Source organism: Pongo abelii, chromosome 5 (genome assembly GCF_028885655.2).
Source record: "Pongo abelii isolate AG06213 chromosome 5, NHGRI_mPonAbe1-v2.0_pri, whole genome shotgun sequence".
Taxonomy (NCBI): Eukaryota; Metazoa; Chordata; class Mammalia; order Primates; family Hominidae; genus Pongo; species Pongo abelii.
Window position 1 is genome coordinate 74,304,591 of NC_071990.2, and position 20,211 is coordinate 74,324,801.

The following is a 20,211-nucleotide window of genomic DNA, read 5'->3' on the forward strand; positions in this document are numbered from 1 at the left end:
AGGTCTTTGCTTATTTCCTTACTTATAACAGTGTAATAATAACCACCATTATAAATGGAAGCCTAGAGCAGGGTGTGATGAGTTCTAGGGGAAGTGGAATTCTTTTTTTTTTTTTTTGCATAAATTATATTGTTGTATACAAACTATGAGTACTTTGCTTTTATTTTTAAACCTTTGTATCTGAGCTTGTAGAGAAAGTGGAAAGAGTAGGCATTTGTGAAACTTAGAAAATAGGGAAAAATTTGTGTAGGAGTAGGGAAAATGGAAGAGAACCTTATGGTCTGGGGATTTGGGAGAAGTTGATGTTACTGGAGCATGTGGAGAATGACGGCGGTGTAGATTAGGAAGCACATTGTGAGTTTAAAGTAGTTTGAATATTATTTTCAGTTCCCACTTAAATTCTTAAGAATCACTTTTTTTTTGTCCATCCATCCATCCATCCATCCATCGATCCTTCCATCCACCCACCCACCCACCAACCCAGTATGTGTTAAGGACTTTATGGTTGTGATGAATACAAAGAAGGTAAACACATGACCTCCATTTTCAAAGGTCATTGTCATGGTGACATGAACAATATGATAAAAATTAAATGACATAAGGGGGACAGACAAACACAAGGCAGTGCAATAGCAGAGGAATTGTAAGGTGCTCAGTCCAGCTTGGTGATAAAGAGGGTTTATTGTTAGCACAAGCACCAATGTTTTGGGGCCAGCTGCTCCTTCTGTCTCCCATGGTCTGCTCTGTTCTCCTTTCACTCTTCTGCCAACCTTTGAGGTGTTCTTCAGTTCTTCTGATTCCATTAGCTTAGCTAAATAACCATCATGCCCAGAGTCTTTAAAGCAAGCCTCTGCACAGGTGGCTGGCAGCCTGTGGGTGGGCCGCCCCGGGTTGAGGTGTCCATTGTTGGTCCATTCAGACGCCACCTCTGCACAATGACCAGCAAGAGCAGTTTTAGCTGGATAACAGGCGCTGAGGGATTAATTTGTTCATTGAATGGTGGATGGAATAAGTACCAGAAGAGAGGGGGATGGAATAACAGAGGGAGACTTTGCAGAAGATGTGAGATTATACTTTGAAAGATTTATAGGATTCATCATGTTGTGGTTTGTGGACTTGGCTTGTCATATTGCTTTTATAGAAAAAAAATGTTCTTAAGGAAAATTAGGTGCTTAAAAAATGAAAAGCATTTGCAAGATCTGACCCTTACCCAACTTTTCAGTCTTGTGAAGTGCCGCCCTTCCTCTTGAACTCTATGCTTTAGACATCTTATGTCCCTTAAGTTTCTTAAACTCACCCATCTGTCTCATTCTAGAGCCTTTCATCATGCTGTTCTCTCTGCTGAGAATGTTTTTTCTTCCTTATTCTCGCTACTTGCTTTTAACCTGCAGGCATTCTCTAAAGTGGCCTGGCTGTTCCAGACATTCCCATAGTACTGTGTGCTTCCCTTAATTCATTCATGTCACTTTTAATTAGCGGTCCATGATAGACAGTAGCCTTTGTAAAGCTGGTGACCTTCTGGTCTTGCTCACCTCTCTGTTCCTGGGACCAAGTTCAGTGCTTTTGCATGTAAGTAGAAAGCAGTATTTGCTTAAAACGAATGTGTGAAAACTATATAACAATAATTCGTCTTGAACCAAATGCAATTTTCCCTTTTCTATATTCTATAAAGCATCTTTATCTTTTTGAAGACAAGAATATTGGTCAGGTACTCGTCATTCGAGGTATGTTAATTTGAGGCATTCAACTAAGAAAAAATAAGCCCCTTAAAAAAAAGAGCCCTTTTAGAACCACCAGGGGTCAGTATAACCAAGGAAATGTTATGAGAAGCAACTGTGGCCTTGGTCTCTAGCTTTTGTTTTTGACTACTGCGCAGCATTAAAGGACTGTATATTTCTTGTTATTAAACCCCTTTTCTTTTAGTAGTGAATAATAACATGGAGGAAATGTATTTATTATTTAAATAGCCCACCATTAGAGGCTATATTTTTACTTTTCGGAGGCAGTCACCATTCTCAATATAAAACTCAGGGAAGGAAAATATTTATTTTCAAGAAAGTATTGGCGGGGCGCGGTGGCTCACGCCTGTAATCCCAGCACTTTGGGAAGCCGAGGCGGGCGGATCACGAGGTCAGGAGATGGAGACCATCTTGGCTAATACGGTGAAACCCCGTCTCTACTAAAAATACGAAAAATTAGCCGGGCGTGGTGGAGGGCGCTTGTAGTCCCAGCTACTCGGGTGGCTGAGGCAGGAGAATGGCGTGAACCCGGGAGGCGGAGCTTGCAGCGAGCCAAGATCGCGCCACCGCTCTCCAGCCTGGGCGACAGAGCGATACTCCGTCTAAAAAAAAAAAGAAAGTATTTTTTAAATTTTTTAATTTGTAAGAGACAGGGTTGTCGTCTGTCACCCAGGCTAGAGTGAAGTGGCACAATCATAGTTCACTGCAGCCTCGAACTCCTGGGCTCAAGTGATCCTCCTGCCTCAGCCTCCTGAGTAGCAGGGACTACAGCTATGTGCCACTACGCCTGCCTAATTAAAAAAAATTTTTTTTCTTTTTCATAGAGACAGGGTCTTGTTATGTTGCCCAGGCTGATCTTGAGCTCCTGGACTCAAGCAATCCTTCTGCCTTGGCCTCACAAAGTGCTGGGATTACATGTGTGAGCCATCATACACAGCCTTCGGGAGAGTTTTGAAATTCCATTTTGTCTGTAGAAAAAATATGGAATGATATGAGTATTCCCACTGATGGACAATCTCTTTAAGAATTACCGGAGTTATCAGAGCTTTGATTTGTAATGACTATACAGGTAATCAGAAAGTGGTATTCTTCAGTTACCCTTTGTCCTAGGTCAGGAAAAGGATCCTTTAAGTAAAACAATACTTGACGGCTCCTTGGCATTTCTCCACTTGTATTAATAACATGTTTGTTTGTAGAATAAGAGTGAATAAGTCCTTTATGATACCATGTTAACCTTTCTGGATTAATCTAAATTGTTTGCCCTTCAAGTATTGTATTGCTTTTCACCTTCAAGGTTTTTTATGATAGTAATGGTGAGTATTTATTTTGGTCTAGTAGGATTTCTAGTTTTCTTCTTTTTCTTTCTTTCTTTTTTTTTTTGAGACAGAGTCTCGCTCTTTTGCCCGGGCTGTGGTGTGATCTCGGCTCACTGGAACCTCCACATCCCAGGTTCAAGCGATTCTCCTGCCTCAGCCTCCTGAGTAGCTGGGATTACAGGCCACCACGCCCAGCTAATTTTTGTATTTTTAGTAGAGACGGTTTCATCATGTTGGCCAGGGTGGTCTCGAACTCCAGACCTCAAGTGATCCACCCTACTCGGCCTCCCAAAGTGCTGGGATTACAGGCATGAGCCACTGTGCCTGGCCAAGAAAGGAAACAAATGTTTTGGGGGATTAGTTAAGTGATTTGCCCAGTGTCCCACAACTTCCCAAACTAGGATTAGAACAGGCCTTTTGACACCAAATCCAAGGTTCTCTCTACCCTGCCACCTTGGTTTTCCATCTTATGTTTTATCTCTTTCATTGCTCAGCATATGATGGTGGGACATCATAAGTTCTCAATATATACATAGACTTTTTTTTTTTTTTTACAATGCTAGTTTAATTAAATTGCAAAGAAACTCTTGATGATTATAATTTTTAAGACCTCTTAAAATCAGTAAAGTTTAGTAAGAGCCCTGGCTGTTTTTGTGCTACTTATACGTGTGCTTAATTGACACACATATTCTAGTGTGAATAGTTCTTTGCTACTCTGGGGATTGTACTTCTCTTGAGAATATGACCAAGTCTTCTACCTCTGCCATACTTTGATTGCCTAGCTCTTTTTCATCATTTCTTTGTCTAGAGCACCAAGCCCTCCCCTCAGAGAGCAGAGGTATATTTTGGCTGTAACATCTTTTCATAGAAGTGTGTTTTATAGGGCCGTTATACTTCAGGTACATTATAAGTTGAGTGTGGGAATATGTTCCGATTTAATAATTGACTTGAAAATACACCTTAGGAAGATAATGTGTTTTAAAAGTTAGACATTCCTTGTATTTTCATTTCTTCGCAGTATAGTTCTCTAGGTACCTTATCTCTAGGTATGTTATCTCGTGATTGGTGTTGACAGTTTTCTCAAATAATTACACATTTTTTTTTGTTTTGTTTTGTTTTTTGAGAAAGAGTCTCACTCTGTTGACCAGTCTGGAGTGCAGTGTGCAATCTCAGCTCATTGCAACCTCCACCTCGCAGGTTCAAGTGATTTTCCTGCCTCATCCTCCTGAGTAGCTGGGATTACAGGTGTGCGCCATCATGTTCAGCTAATTTTTGTATTTTTAGTAGAGATGGAGTTTCACCATGTTGGTCAGGCTGGGCTCGAACTCCTGACCTCAGGTGATTCACTTGCCTTGGCTTTCCAAAGTGCTAGGATTACAGGCATGAGCCACTGTGCCTGGCCTGCAAATGGTTTTTCCCTCCATTTTTTTTTCTGTAGTAAAATACACATAACATAAAATTTGCCATTGTAACCATTTGTAAGTGTACAGTTCAGTGGTATTAAGTACATTCATATTGTTGTGCATTCATCACCACCATCCATCTCCGTAACTCTTTTCATCTTGCAAAACTGAAAATCTACACCTATTAAACAACAACTCTTCATTCCCTCCCACCCCCCAGCCCCTGGCAGCCACTGTACTTTCTATCTCTGTGGTGTTGATTAGTCTTATATCAGCAGAATCATACAGGATCTCTTTTTGAGACTGGCTTTTTTCTCTTAGCATAATGTTATTATGGCTCACCCATGTTGTAGCATATGTCAGAATTTTCTCTCTTTTAAAGGCTGAATAATATTCCATTGTGTGAATATACCACATTTGGTTGCGAATGTTTTTGCATCTATGATTTAAAAATTATATTCGAGGTTACTAGAAGGTGATTTTAGGGGTTCTTTAAAAGAAAGGCTAATGTTGGTGTCCGAGAACCCGGCTTCTGGGAGCCAGGAGGGATCTGGCCAGAGCAGTGCAGCCCGCAGCCCAGTGCTCCAGGTCTTTGCGTGACCCATGCACTGGTGCTCATGTTCCTCCAAGAGCCCAAAAGAAGAGCCTGAGTCACTGAGAGATTCCTGGTCATTTGATGACGGCAACCCTGTGCTGTCTTTCCTCATTGTCAGATGGAAGTCTTTTCTTCTTTCTAGAGTGGCTTAGGCATTTGAGTTTACCATAATGGCCACCTGAGGCTGAAGCTGGTTCTGAAATATCAGTGTGCCACAGAATCAATGGACTGGGAGCTTGTTTAAAGATGCGTAGTCCAGGTCCCCCACCCAGATCACAATTTACTAATTTTGGCATGGGACCTAGGAGTTTGAATTTTAAATAAGCACTCCAGGAAATTCTACTAGTTTTTTGAACCGCATTTTGAGAAGTGCTGATAAATGCCCGCAGCTAGGCATCTTTAGAATACATCTTTTCCATTGAGAGGCAGTGTTGGGCAGTCAACAAGGTATGGAACTGGGGACAGGCCATCTGATTTATTCTTTGAATTCCTCAGCAGTGCTACTTTCTGCTATTTACTTTACCTTTCTAGGTAATCAGCTCAGTAGAGCTTCCCAGCACCTTAGACATACTAAGTCAGAATTTCTGGGACATTGTATATCCTTTACAACAGCTTCTCTGATGCTTCAGATGCACAGCCAGCTTGGGAACCACTGAACTTGATAATCTTATAGTCTTTTCTATCTGTCACTAACTACAATTTTGTAACCGTTGTCTCAATCTTAAGCCATTGTTAGAGGTGGGGAACAAGAAATAGCAAGCAGAAAACTCAACAGGGTTAAGGCTTGAAGTCACTCTTCTGGAGCCCTGTATAATGAAATGGGTTATCAAATTATTATGTAACTCAGAAGCAATCTGCATTGAGTTATTTCTTTGCTTCTAACAGTTACATCTAGTTTCTCTTGAGTTAGTTGTTTTTTCTAGATTGGGTGAGGGTTGCCAACACCTTACTGCTTTTTATAACCTTTCAGGATATTCCTTATTTTTTCTGGACTTCTTGTCCAGCGTCTGCCTGGGTCAGCTTGCTTCTTCTGTTAAGTATCTCTGGAGCTGTTTTTCTTTTGCAAAAGAGCACATCTTTGTTTGGACAGTTCTTGTCCCTAAAGCACTCTACCAGTAGCATCTGCTTAACCCGCCTGGCTTGTGATGACAACTTAACAGAAAGCATGGAGCAAAACTTTGACAGGTCAGAAAACAGTGGCATTCTCCTGAAATGTGGTTGTGGCTTCCAAAATACTTTCGCTAGTCTTTGCTTATAAGAAGAATGCTTTTTTTGGGAAGGATCTCAAACTCTTATATCCTTGTTCAGTGAGAAAGGGAGGGAGGAGATGGTTTTAGAATATTGATTTCTTAGAGCATCATCTGGCAGAACTCAGCACTTTCTCCTCCGTTCTTCCAAAGGCCCCGATAAACACCTCTAGAATAGCATTTATTAATCAATGTAGTGTTATTTTCCTTTTTTAAAAATTGTGGTAAGATATATGTATAAAATTTACCATTTTAACAATTTAAAAGTTAGGTAGCATCAGGTGCATTCACACTGTGGTGCAACCATCTGCCACCATCCATCTCCAGAACCTATTATTATCTTCAGATATTTAAAAAAATGTCTGCCTCATTTCTTAAACTGTGAACTCCTTGAAGACAGGAATTCTATTTTATTAATTTTCATATTTATTCTGTCTAATATAATATCTGACCTGTTATGGGAACTCATTCATGCTTGTGGGATGAAAGAATGAGTGAATAGAGCTTCTTCTAGGTGATTGCTGTTATTATCCTTTGTGATGTTCTTTGACTTCTAGTCTCATTCTGCTATATGATCTTGCAACTTAGTAGAAATATCTTTGTATATTTTCATTTTGAGAATATATATGGTTGCTGTATTTGATGAACCTGTGAGCTAATGGAAAACAGGACTTTTGGATTAATCCCCTGGACTTTCTCATTTTGAAAATTAAAAAAAATCTCAGGCAAGAACTGAATATTCTAGTTTGTTATAAAGTCTAAAATGCACTTATAATTTTGGTGCCATATTATTCTTGTGTCTTTATTGAGCCATTTGATCTGCTAGTGCCAGTCCTTTGGCAGTGTGCATTTTAATTTCTAGGCCCCATATGCAAATTTTCATGAGGAGTTCTTTGTTTTGTTCTTTCTCTCCAGAAGCCACCCTAGGAGGACCCCTCCTTTCAAATGTGTCTTCTGTACCCCTCTCTGAAGATACATGTTTTTGGCATCAGTTAGAAAACTTTGGGGCCAGACTTTAGGATGTTGTGTTCATCAATGAAATGGAGGGTCTGAGTACGTAGCATCATCAGTACATAGCACAGGGTCTCAGTGCTATAGATGATCTTAGAGGTCGCCTATATCCATCTCCCCACTTTATGGAGGAAGAATCTGAGATAAGTGACATGAGCTGGTTAGGCTCACACAGTGTGTTGTGGGAGGGTCAGGACTAGAAACTAGTTTACTCATACTTTCAGTTCTGTAAAATCAAATTATTTAATATGTGCAGCAATTGCTGTTTTATTTATTTATTTATTTTTGAGACAGAGTCTTGCTCTGTCACCCAGGCTGGAGTGCAGTGGTGCCGTCTCAGCTTACTGCAACTTCTGCCTCCCAGGTTCAAGTGATTCTCCTGCCTTAGCCTCCTGAGTAGCTGGGATTACAGGCATGTGCCACCATGGGCCTGGCTAATTTTTGTATTTTTAGTAGAGACAGGGTTTCACCATATTGGCCAGGCTGGTCTTGAACTCTTGACCTCAGGTGATCGCCCACCCTGGCCTCCCAAAGTGCTGGGATTACAGGCATGAGTCACCATGCCTGGCCAGCAATTGCTGTTTTAATATGGCCTCCTTGAAGGTTGAATTTAGATGTCAACAGGGCTTGCTGTATGCATTGGTGGAGAAGACACCTACTTCTTTTATATGACTTGTGGATGCCACGGGATCACCTTGTTTGCACGTTGGATTGTTCCCAACGTCTCACAGATTCTGACCACAGCAGCCATGTGTTTAGATTGAAGATTTGAGTCCAGCATGTAGGTTACTTGGTTCATCTATTTAATATCCATTAATATACTATTAAGGATTAGGCTGCTGTCACCTCACAGCCTCTATAACCTTGGTCATATGAGGTGTGCAAAGATTAATTTTTTGTTGTTTGTTTTTGAGACAGAGTCCTGCTCTGTCACCCAGGCTGGAGTGCAGTGGCACGATCTTGGCTCACTGCAACCTCCGCCTCCCAGGTTCAAGTGATTCACCTGCCTCAGCCTCCCGAGTAACTGGGATTACAGGCACCCACCACCATGCCTGGCTAAATTTTTGTATTTTTAGTAGAGACAAGGTTTCACCACATTGGCCAGGCTGGTCTTGAACTTCTGACCTCGAGTGATCCGCCCGCCTCTGCCTTCCAAAGGGCTGGGATTATAGGCATAAGCCACTGTGCTCAGCCAAGAAGATTAATTTTTAAAATAACTGTCTACCTTTAGGTAGATTCACAGAAAGTTGCAAAGATAGCACAAAGAGGCCCTATATTATCTTAATGCAGTGCACCCAGTGGTTATATCTTATGTTATTATAGTACAATATAAAAGCAAGAATTTGACGTTTGTGTGGTATGTGTGTATCGTTCTATATGATGCTTTATTTTCAGTGGCATAGAGGGAGTTTTGGAAAATGATAACTCACTGGGCTCTGACCAGTGGTGGCAGCCCTGGGTGAGGGGGAAGGGGACACTGAAATGAGTACCAAGTCCCTGGGTGGAGTGAGGAAAGGGAGAAAGAGCAAGAAATGGAGTTATTTCCCTCAAGGATAACTTTCCTATTCAGTACGAAGCTGTAGCTATGCTGCTGCTTTTGCTCCCTTGCTTGAGATAGGTGCCCAAGAAAGGTGGTCATGTTACATGTCTTTAAAAACCATAGTTCCTTCTACTTTGAGTAGGAACAGAGAGGGTTAAATGGGTGGTTTTTGTTTATTGTTTGTTTTTAAAGGGCATATGTTTCTAGTTAGTACTTTTTTTTTTTTTAACACCAAGGAAACAAGTTTGTCCCTTGTACTGCATAATGTATTCGTACTGCAGATGGTAACACTGTTTTAGGAGTATGAATGTGCTTGTGATACCTGGATACCTGGCCACTATTCTGCTAACTGGAGGCTTGTATGGTCTATGTCTTGGTCATTGGTTAGAACCGTTATTCCCAAGTCCTGTCACTATGAGTGACTGTCAGGTATAGACCAGCTTCAGTTCTTCAGGTGTTTAGTTCCAGCCTTGATAAGAACCAGAATATTTGTAATCCTTTCTAATGAGAGAAGGGATTCAGGAAAAAAACTGTCTCCTGGGGAGGTTCTGATTCCTCCCTCCTCACACTCAGTAGATTATCTTCCTTTCCACTTCACAGAGAACACAGTCATCAGATGGGAATTTCTTTCACTTTTTCTGCCAGATTTGCATGTGTTGCCTGTGCCCATCTCATGCTTATTCTCTTCTTTTTAGGGGAAAGGTCCTATTCATATCTAAGACCAATATCCCGATTTCTGCCTTGGCTTCTTTCTTCCTCTACTTTGTCAGAAAACTTGCAGTGTTGACAGTCTCTTTCTTCTCAGTCTTCAAACTGGATCTCTTTCTGTCTTGGATCTTTTTATAAAATCTAATATGTTTAATTCTTTCTCATTGAAAAAACAAAAAATATAGAGAAGTACTGTACTTTAACTGTACTTCCTCTTCAGTGACTTCACATTCCCATTCTAGCCAGTCTTCTAAAAAAAATGTTGTCTGATCTCTCTGCCTCCATTTTCCCAACTCACTCCAGTTTGGCTCTGAGATTTCTTTCTACTTGTTTGGATTCTTCTTCTTGGTCACTTTTGTCATTTACTCTCTATTACGTATTGGCACATTGCAAGTTTGGTTTTAAGTTCCTTTCATTTCTCACTCTAGGGAAGTTCACCCGAAGACGTGGTTTCAGTTTCCATCTATACACCAATGACTCTCAAATTGGCCTCTCTGAGAGAACCTATACCTCTGAGTTCTAGACCTTTAAAACTATCTACCTATTCAGCATCTGTATTTGGATGTTTCAAAGCATCCCAAACTCTTCATGTCCAGTATCATTTTTAACAATCTTTCCCCACCACACCTGGCTCTTCTGCAGCATTTCCTATCTTATTTAATTGCTCTATCCATTCAGCTGTGCAGGCTGGTAACCTTAGAGTTCTTGACACCTCATGCTGCCTGACCACCCATATTCAGACCTTCACCAATTCCCACAGCTTTTGCCCTTAAATATATTTCTTTCTTTTTTTTTTTTTACCCTGAGACAGAGTCTTGCTCTGTCACCCAGGCAATCTCAGCTCACTGCAACCTCCACCTCTCGAGTTCAAGTGATCTTCCTGCCTCCATCTCCCGAGTAGCTGGGAGTACAGGTGTGTGCCACCATGCCCGGCTAATTTTTGTATTTTTTGTAGAGATGGGGTTTCACCATGTTGCCCAGGCTGGTCTCTAACTCCTTAGCTCAAGCGATCTGCCTGCCTCAACCTTAAATGTATTTCAGATCCACCTACTTCTCTATTTCCACCTCTCCCTCCTTTGTCCAAGCCACTATTATATTGTTCCTAGATATTACAGTGTCTTAATCTCTCTGCATTTAGTTTTTTTCCCCTTTGCAACCAATTCTCTAAGCAGCAATAAAAATCATCTAAACATTAGTTGGATCATGTTATTCCCCAGCTTAAAACTGTCGAAAGACTTTCCACTGGCCTCAGAACAAAATTCAGATGTTTTACCATGGCCTACACAGGGTCTTACCTGATCTGACTCTGTTTTTCCCGTCTCATCTCCAGATTTCATAACTGTCTGTAAATGTTAATTCACAGCTTTTATCATAATTCGTAATATATACTCACGTATGTGGTTATTTGATAAATATCCTTCTTTCCACTAGATCAGCAGGTCCGTGCAGGGTTGTATTCCCATTACACCTGCCACTCAGGCGCAATGAATATCTCTTGAAGGAATGGATGAATGAATGCATTTGTTGTGTTTGGGCCTTAGCCCTGGTAATTCTGATTCAGTAGCTCTGGGGTAGGAACTGGACATCTCTATTTATTAAACCCACCACAGCTGATTCTGATGCTGAGTTTGGGTTGAACCCCATAGAGAAATATGTTGCAACTACAGTTTAGACCACAGGTGTTTAGACTCTAAACAGGAAAGCGAAGGAAAGGATGATGTAAACATTAATAAACATTTTCTCTCATTTTGCAAACCCTATTGACTCTGTCATTCCTCTAAGTAGGTCAGTGTACATCAACTGACACTTTTACAGGATGATATTTCCATTGTGATTTCTTTTTTATTTTTAAGGTCTCCCAATTTTATGGTAAAAATAAAAGAGGGGAAAAATAGGATATTACATGATTGCTGTTATGGAGGCAATAGGTTTAGGCAGTCAGGTTAGTAGGGATCAGAATAAAGCTAAAAATATGAAGCTTTTCTGTTGTATGTAAGGGTGGGAAGAAACACCAGTCAGTACACATCTAAGGGTGATAAGACACAGACCCGGCTTTCAAGGAGCTTACAATCAGAAAAGCTTCGTGTAACAAATGCAAAGAGCATTAGTTTAGGAGTCCTAAGACCTGGGTACTGTGCTCTAGTCAAGTGATGGTGGGCATGGCATTTCAGCTGTGGGTCTCTGTTTCCTCAGCTGTAAAATAAGGGATTTGGATCAAGGGATTTTTAAGGATCTTCACAGCTTTACAAGTCCAAGATAGGGCTGGAGGGGACTGTAGGACTTGGATGGGAAGTGGTGGGCTCTGAGCTGGCTGACAGGGCTGTGGGGCTGGGAGCAGGCACTGGCTGGAATGGAGGGCTTGTAGAGAGTAGTAGTTGAAGAGAAAGGTGGGGAAGTTTGTGGGCCGAGCTGTGGAGGATATTGGCTATCAGGCTGAAGTTTTATATTTCATTTTGTAGACAGCAGGCAGCTCTAAAAACTTTCGTGTATTTTACTTTGAATTTCAATCAGTGATGCAAATTTCAATATAGGACTTCTGAGGACAAAGGAAACAAAATGTGTGTGAATGGGTCTCTCAAATTATGAAAGTTATAGGATCATACCTTCATAATTTTCCTCTTGTTATAAAAGTAATGCATGAGTAAGGTAAAAACATCCAAACATGATAGTGTAGAAAGTATGACACCCTTATGGTAAACTTCCAAACAAACAAAAATCATCAGTATGTGTTGTCTTCTTATTGCTTTAGTAGAAAGTTTCTATGTAAAAGTATGACATGATTAAAGTTGTGTTTTAGGTAGATCACTTTGGTGGCAGCATGTAGGGTGATTAGAGGGAGAGAAACTAAAGTCCAGGAGACTACCAGGGGTTAGTATTATTGCTTAACAAATATAAGAATACCTTCAATGTTAGCTTATAATCAAATACCTTCAGTGTTAGTAAGTTCAAAGGTAATAGGGGACTGCAGTAAGAGAGCAGAAAAAATTAAAGAGGAATGGATGAATTCAAGAGACACTTAAAGGCAGAATCATTAGGGCTAGTGACTAGATTTCGATTGGGGCAGAGAAGAAAGAGGAGCAAAAGGTGCCTGGGAATTTCAAGTTGGGTCTTTGGGAGAATCACCCATATCAGTTCTAGGGAAGTTAGGGATGGAAGCTCAGTTTGGGTGAGTGGTATGAGCTAGATGTATTTGGACTGAGCCATCAGAAATCACATTTAGGAGCAAAGCAGAGAAGCCATCCAAAGCAATAGAGAAAGAACACCCAGTTTTGGGAAGAGAAAAGCAAGCAAGTTCAGGCACAGAGCAGAGGGGAAGAGATTCAGAGAGAGTGGCTTTCCAGGTGCTGCAGAGGCCTCAAAGGGAGTGAGGCCTGAGAAAGGTGACAGGCGGTTAGAGGAAAACAACGTGGCATACCGAGCATCTCCTGGGGCCAGTGAAACGGGAGAGGCAGAATCCAGATTTCAAGGGCAATAAAGCGCATAAATAGCTATACATAATATAGCTATGTAATGTAGGCTAATTATATAATAGTCTACAACTTCTGTTCCTAAGAAAGAGAGAATTAATATGATTATCTGGTGGAGGCAGCAGCAATATAATTTCATTTATATTATGGTATTCCTATTCTTACTTAACATATTCATGCCCAGTTATTTATGTGTAACTGTGAGGTTGAACATTTATTACTTGATAGGTGAAGTAAAAAAAGCACATTATTTTTGTGCCATTTTGTCCTGTTCTTTGGGACTAATTCTTCCCTACTCCTTGATAAAATGTAGGGAAAATCTCATCATTTTTATGGTTACTCTTTGGCAACAAAAGGTCCTGTCATGTTCGGTTACTTTCATACACACAAACAGTCTACATTCAGTAATTAATATGTCCAGTCTAATAAAATAAAATGCTCCCTTCTCCAGCTTGGGTCTTCTTTGGTCTGGATGCCTGCCTCCAACTCACTAGGCTGCCTTTGACTCCTCCAGACTGAATTGGGTGGAGGAAAGAGAAGTGAGGGGTAACAAAATTCTCATCTGATATATAAGGATGGGTCATGTGAACTTGCTAATATTTGTCCTGCAAAAATGGCAATTTAATATGGTTCAATGTAATACTGTTGTCATCTGCATGAGACCTCTCTGGGCTAAGATGGCATTTAAAACTAACATTTTTCCTTTTTAGAACTCCTTTCTGTATTCCTAGGAGGACCCTTAAGATTGTGGGGAGGTCTTTCATCCAAAGTACCCTGGATGCTTTTGAATCTGTCTCCTCCAAATGGCAGCTCATAACTCCATCTTTAGCTCCTGGGCATCTAGATCACACACCTCAGCTTCCCTCTTCTCAGGGCTTGCCTTATTCCTACTAAGGCTGTTTTGATCAGGATAGAAAACAGTCCCATGCTGACTTGCTCTTTTGGCATATCTAGTTGAGGGAAAATGCTCGTGCTTTCTCTGATCCTCAACATTCAGGAGATGCAGACCACTCCTAGCATAGCACACTCTTAGCTCCACTGCCAGCACAAATATTATACCCTTTAGAGTATTCAGGTATGTCAACAGCCTGCTCACTGACAGCTTGAGGATGCCCCCAGGGACACATACCTAGTTGTTTGCATTGTCTATGGAAGCCCCTTTCCCAAGGCTTGAAACGAGGGCCAAGCAGCTCTACCTGATGCCCCAGGGTGTGGTGAGTGCCACTCCTAGCTCATCGAAAGCTCTCTCCTGAAATTCCCTTCCAGTTTTATTTTTATCTTGACCTTTCCACCTTGGTGACAGGTTAAGAGTTACAAAACCAGTTTTTGGAAACCTCCTTTGCAAGTCCTGCATCCTTCACCTGTGGAAGGTGGACATAGTTGACATCTGTTGTCTTGGGGGCCAAACGCAAAACTGAGTCTGAAATAGTTCCCTTTTAACCTCCCGTTATGTGCAGATTTAACAAATTCAGTGCCTTTCTTAAAGTAAAAGGTACATCCAGACACTGGAGAGTAGTGCTAAAACAAACTATTAGGGAATTGAAATGACCATAAAAGAACATAATGAACAAACAGAAATAATCCAACCAGCACCTTAGTTTTGATTCTGGCATTGCTTTTTACTCCAGAAGCAAGAGTTGAAAGAAACTGACCTGCATTTTAAAATATATTTTTTAATGGTCACGTAATATGCTATATTTCTTCAAATCTGTTAAAAATAGAAACTCAAGAGTTGGATGGCATCATGGTTAGGGAAGAAAAATTCTGTAACTGGAATAGATGGTTGTAGTAATTCACATGTCTCAATTTGTATTCTAGTCATAGCATACTTCTTAAAAGAGTGGTAAAAATAATGTGTTTTCTCTTTCCCACTTCATTTGTCTAATTTCTGTAACATACACCCTCACAATGAATTATTGACTCAGGGACAAGAGGTAGAGAAATTACAGAGGTTGCTAAGAATACCTGCTGACTCTTATTTTCTACTTCTGCTTTAGAAGTTGTTTAGAAAATCTAATCAAGGCAGGCTTACATCCAGTAGAAACAGAGAGTTTCTACTGGATGTGCTTTGGAGCAGGTTTTTAAGAGAGAGTTTTCCCCATGGAACAGTGACCATATTGGGGAAAGAAGAGCTCAGGAGACATGAGTTATGCTTCTCTTGCCTGGGGAGGTGTTTGCTTAAAAGACATGCTGCCCAAGTATTTAAGCCTTCAGGTTAGCCTTTTTTCCAGTTGCTGGCAGAGTGAATGAGTATAAACTGTATTTGATGAACTACAGTTAACACAAATACTCATTTTGAAACAGATAAAATTATTTTGAAACTGAAGGAAAATTGTTTCATAAGAGAAGCTTGGACTTCCTACAAAAGGACTGCATTTTTTTGCTCCATGTTTTCAGTAAAGTTTAGTCAAATTTAGTTTAGTTCACCTAGAATGAACACAGAACAATTTGGAAATACATTTTATTCCTTTTTTTAAACTAGAGGTTAGCAAACCCGGGCAGAAAAACCAAATGTAGCCTGACACCTGTTTTTGTAAATAAAGATTTATTGGAACATAGTCGTGCTCGTTTGTTTACAAATTGTCTCTGGCTACATTTGCACTGCAACAGCATTGTTAAGTAGTTGGGACAGAGACCATATGGCCTACAAAGCCTAAAATATTTACTATCCCGCTCTTTACAGGAAAAGTTTGCAGATCCCTGTTCTAGATTAACGAAAGTACTCAGTATCAGTGTTTTTGTGGTTATATATGGCATAAATGGCTATTAATTCTCTGAATTATTATTTAAATATTTCAGTATCTTTTGTACTTGATTATATATCTCATTAAAATAACTGAATTAATTCTGAAAAGTTGTATGGCCTGTTTGCCTAATGGACAATACACTGGACATTACAAAACTAATTTCTACTTTTCAAATCCCTTGGACAGTAAAATAATTTATTTGTTGATTTGCATTTTACCACTTATGAGCACCTTGGGAAGACATTGTGTAGTAGAAAGCATACTGTCAGCACTCACTTCCAAAATGTTTTCTAGATTTATTGGAACAATTTAAAATGTCAGTGAAAAGAAATACTTTTCTTCCTTCATGTTCTTCGGTTTTCTATGATGGCTGGATGCATTCACTCCTTGGGGCATTCATGTTCCTTCCACGTAAAGGGCAGAGTTAAGGTTACTCTATGGGTCATTTGCCTCTTCAGGGTTGTTTGATCCTTCTCAAGATAAGATTATTTTAATGTGTTGCAGGAGATGCTGCCTGATAACTGAGGCTGATCTGTTGAGCACTGTAAGAACCAGACTGGGGGCAAGAATTGACTCATTTATTCATTTATACTTATGTTTATTCAACAAACGTTGAAGGCATGCTTTACTAGGTTCTGTGCTCTCAAGGATTTCATAGTCTCTTACAGGAGGTGTACACAAAGCAAATGATTATCATATATTGTGTTAGGCAAGATGATTGAGTTATAGTCAGGATATTATAGGAGAGAAGGGGTATCTAACCCACCATGGGGAGAGGGCAATCAAGAAAAGCTGTTTGAAAGAGGCTAAATCCAGATCAATAAATCCAGGACATTCTGTCAGAAATTCAGGTGGAGATGTCTGGCAGGTGGATTTGAGTCTCAATCTGGGATAGAGATAAGGATTTAGGTGTCTTTATTCTAGGAATGGCAGTTAAAACCCTGAGAGCTGATGAGAGCCTGAAGAGTGAGAAGAGGGCTCAGCATGGGAAAGGCCAACATTTAAGGATCAGAAAGAGATGCATAAAGGAAACAAGGAAGGGGTCAGAGAGATAATTAGGAATACCAAGAGAACAAAAGACAAGAGTGTTTAGAGACTGAGTGAGGGGAAGGAGATGGTCAATGGAAAGATGGAAAATCCAGAATTGATCAGGGACTGGCAATGTAGGAGGCAGAGGGGAGATGGAATTCATTTCAAATATAATCTAATGTAAACTACTTATGTGTTAAACAAATGATGACCTAAAACTTAGTTTCAGGCTGTTGTTTAAAGTAGGCTCAAATAAGTAAGTTGATTTCCTATATTTGTAAAAGCTAATAATTTTTATTTAATCAAACACACATTTATTGAGCACTTATTTTATACTAGGTGCTATAACAGGTTGGCACCCCAAGGGATAAACTATGAGGGATACAAAAATGATCAAAAAGTGAAGCAGTAATATTTAAGCTAAGAATGAGGAAGGATGGAAAATGAGGAGGGATGGAAGTACATATAAGTCAAGAATAGGCAAGAGTTAGAGCAAAAACACAGTGCATGAAACCCCAGGACACTGTCAGTCTTGAATTATTGTTCTTGACTATGTCTGTCTCCACCACTAGACTCTCTAATGCTGAGGACTGTGATTTTAGAGCCTCACATGGTGTTTTGCATGTTGTATTTACTCAATTAATGTTTGCTATATGAATGAAACTTGAGAAACAGAAACATCATAATTGTTACTTATTCCATAGTCTTGTCTGTGCTGGCCTCAGTAATAAAGCAAAAACTAACTTAAAGACTAGCATTCCTATGTTCATTAGTAAAACAGGTAATAGGTAAATTACCTTCTTGATTTGACTTTTGAGAATGACATGTTAGAACTTGTAAATGAATCAAATACATGTAATTTATAATGTTACTATATGATATGAAAACAATTTGAGATAGAAGTCACAAATATGAAGTCACAAATCGATCAAAACAACAAAATTTCTTTGAGATTTTCTTTTTTTAAAATTTTTATTTTTCAACAACAGCTAACCAAAGATGGGATCCTCTTTACATGACAATGTTGAAGCCAATTGATACACAATTTATTTGTTAGCATGTTAGTGGTTATATTTGTTTTATATTTTGAAGTGAACTATGGCCTTCTTTTAGGACTGAAAAATAACTTCGTGGTGTACAGATATTTTAGATTAATCAAGGGTATTTGTTAACAAAAGCTATTATTTTATAGCTGCATCTCTGTGTTTGATTTGATAAATTTGGGAATTAAATTTACAATACAAATTTCATTAGTGGAATTACATAGCCAATTTGGAGAGGTTCTATTTAATGTGCTACCTTGATTTAGAATGAACGATTTAGAAATATGAAGAGTTGACTGGGCATGGTGGCTCACGCCTGTAATCCTAGCACTTTGGGAGGCTGAGGTGTGATTGTTTGAGCTCAGGAGTTTGAGACCAGCCTGGGCAACATGGCAAAATCCCGTTCTACTTTAAAAAAAAAAAATTAGTTGGGCATGGTGACTTGCCCCTGTGGTCCCAGCTAGTTGGCGGGCTGAGGCAGGAGAATCGCTTGAGTCCAGGAGGTTGAGGCTTCAGTGAGCTGTGTTTGTACCACTACACTCCAGCCTGGATGACAAAGCAAGACCCTGTCTGAAAAAACAAAAACAAAAACAAAAAGAAATATGAAGAGTTAGATAAATGATACGATAATAGCCCACGTTTTCTTGTTGATTGTGGAAAAGGAAATAAATAACAGTATCTATTATAACCACATAGGATGTATTGATTTAAGGATTACAGTAGAAAATAATTCAAGGAATTGGAAAAGTGAAGCACGTTGTTCCATGAAGATTTTGCACCCTTAATTATTTACAAGTATTTGAGTTATGTGTAACTTCATTTTCTCCATTAATTTTTGATAATGATATCCAAAACAAATCTGCAGTTATTTTTTAGTTTGACCTGTGTTATCTTTGCTTCATAAATTCCTGAATTATCTAGTTTAATCTAGTTCTTATTTCACAAATAATGGAAGTCAGATTAAGCAGTATGTTTAAATGACCCGCAATGAATTATAGAGATAGGTCACCATTTTATGCTAACGGGTTGGCAAGAAAAATTCATGAAATTTTACAGGCTTCATGTTGCAGTTGTCTACAAATACACTTCCATAAATGAAAATAAACAGGTTTGTTCATTGCATCATTATAAATGTAATTTAAAAATTAATTTTCTAAATTGTTTTATGCAAGTAAGCAAGCAAGCAAAATAAATAAGAACTCATATACTTTCTTGTCTTTTTTTCTCCCCTGCCCAATAGGACCAGACATATTATCAATCATTTCAGGTTTCAGAATATGGTAAGAGTTCCTCAATCTATTTTGGAAGAAAAAAACATTTGTTACTTTCAGCAGAGATTAGAGAAATTTTTAAGAGATGTATTATTTGAAGTAAAAATCTCAATGGAGTTAAAATTCTGGTGTTTTTTTAAAGGCCTAACCATATTTTTTTTCCTTGTAAAAATTCTAAAATCTCATTATACAGAAAAAAGTAGAAAAAAATCACCTATAGTTGTATTGTGCTAGTCTTTTTCTTATCCACAACATGATTTTTCTATTTTTCTACTTTGTTGTGATCAAAAAATATTTAAAATGTTGCACTTAAAAATACTTAACAAATTCTCTTCCATATTTTTCATTTGATTGGCATTGGTAAAGATGGTCTGTTTCTCAGGTAAATCCTCTTCTTGCAGGTGCCATACTTACAATATCTGTTAGAAACCCATAGATAAAAACAGTTGGACCCATCTATTTTGTTGGTGAATGGAGAGGAATGAGAGATGAGACTGAAAGCATAGGATCTTAGTATTAGTTATAATTTGAATAGTTATTTCGAGGTTGCACATGCAGTTTTTCATTTGATTTGAGCTTCTTTTTGAGATTGGGTTTTATTTAGGCAGTAGAATTTATAATATATAGGTAGTAATACCTCAGGCTCTGTGGGCCATATGTCTCTGTCGTTACTACTCAATTTTGCCTTGGTAGCATGAGAGCAGCCAAAGATAATATGTACATGAATGTTGCTGTGGTGCAATAAACTTTATTTTATGGGCATGAAAATTTGAATTTCATATAATTTTCGTATGTCATGAAATATTGTTCTTCTTTTGATTTTTTTCAACCAGTTAAAAATTGTAAAAAATGTTCTTGGTTCATGCTGGTCATAGTTTGCTGAACTCTGATCTGTAACTGTGCTCTCCAGTAGCGGGGCCACTTGCCATGTGTGGCTGTTGAGCACTTCAAATGTGGCTAGTCCGAATGGAGACACCAGATGTCAAAGACTTAGTACAAGAAAAATGAAAGAAAGAAAAATAGTTCATTAATAACCATTTTTAAATTTTGATTATTTGTTGAAACGATAATATTTTAGATATATAGGGTTAAGTA

The 20,211-nt window shown here is 39.0% G+C and overlaps 1 protein-coding gene across 3 annotated transcripts in view; it reads left to right on the top strand.

Annotated features, from left to right (window-relative positions):
- The window catches only part of CD109 (CD109 molecule), a 136,837-nt gene that overhangs the window by 41,449 nt on the left and 75,177 nt on the right, over window positions 1–20,211 (top strand). For all 3 annotated transcript variants that reach the window (XM_024248537.3, XM_063724863.1, XM_054557758.2), the window contains exon 6: window positions 19,086–19,125. In XM_024248537.3, coding sequence (XP_024104305.3) covers window positions 19,086–19,125 — 40 coding nt within the window. The remainder of the gene's footprint in view (window positions 1–19,085; window positions 19,126–20,211) is intronic.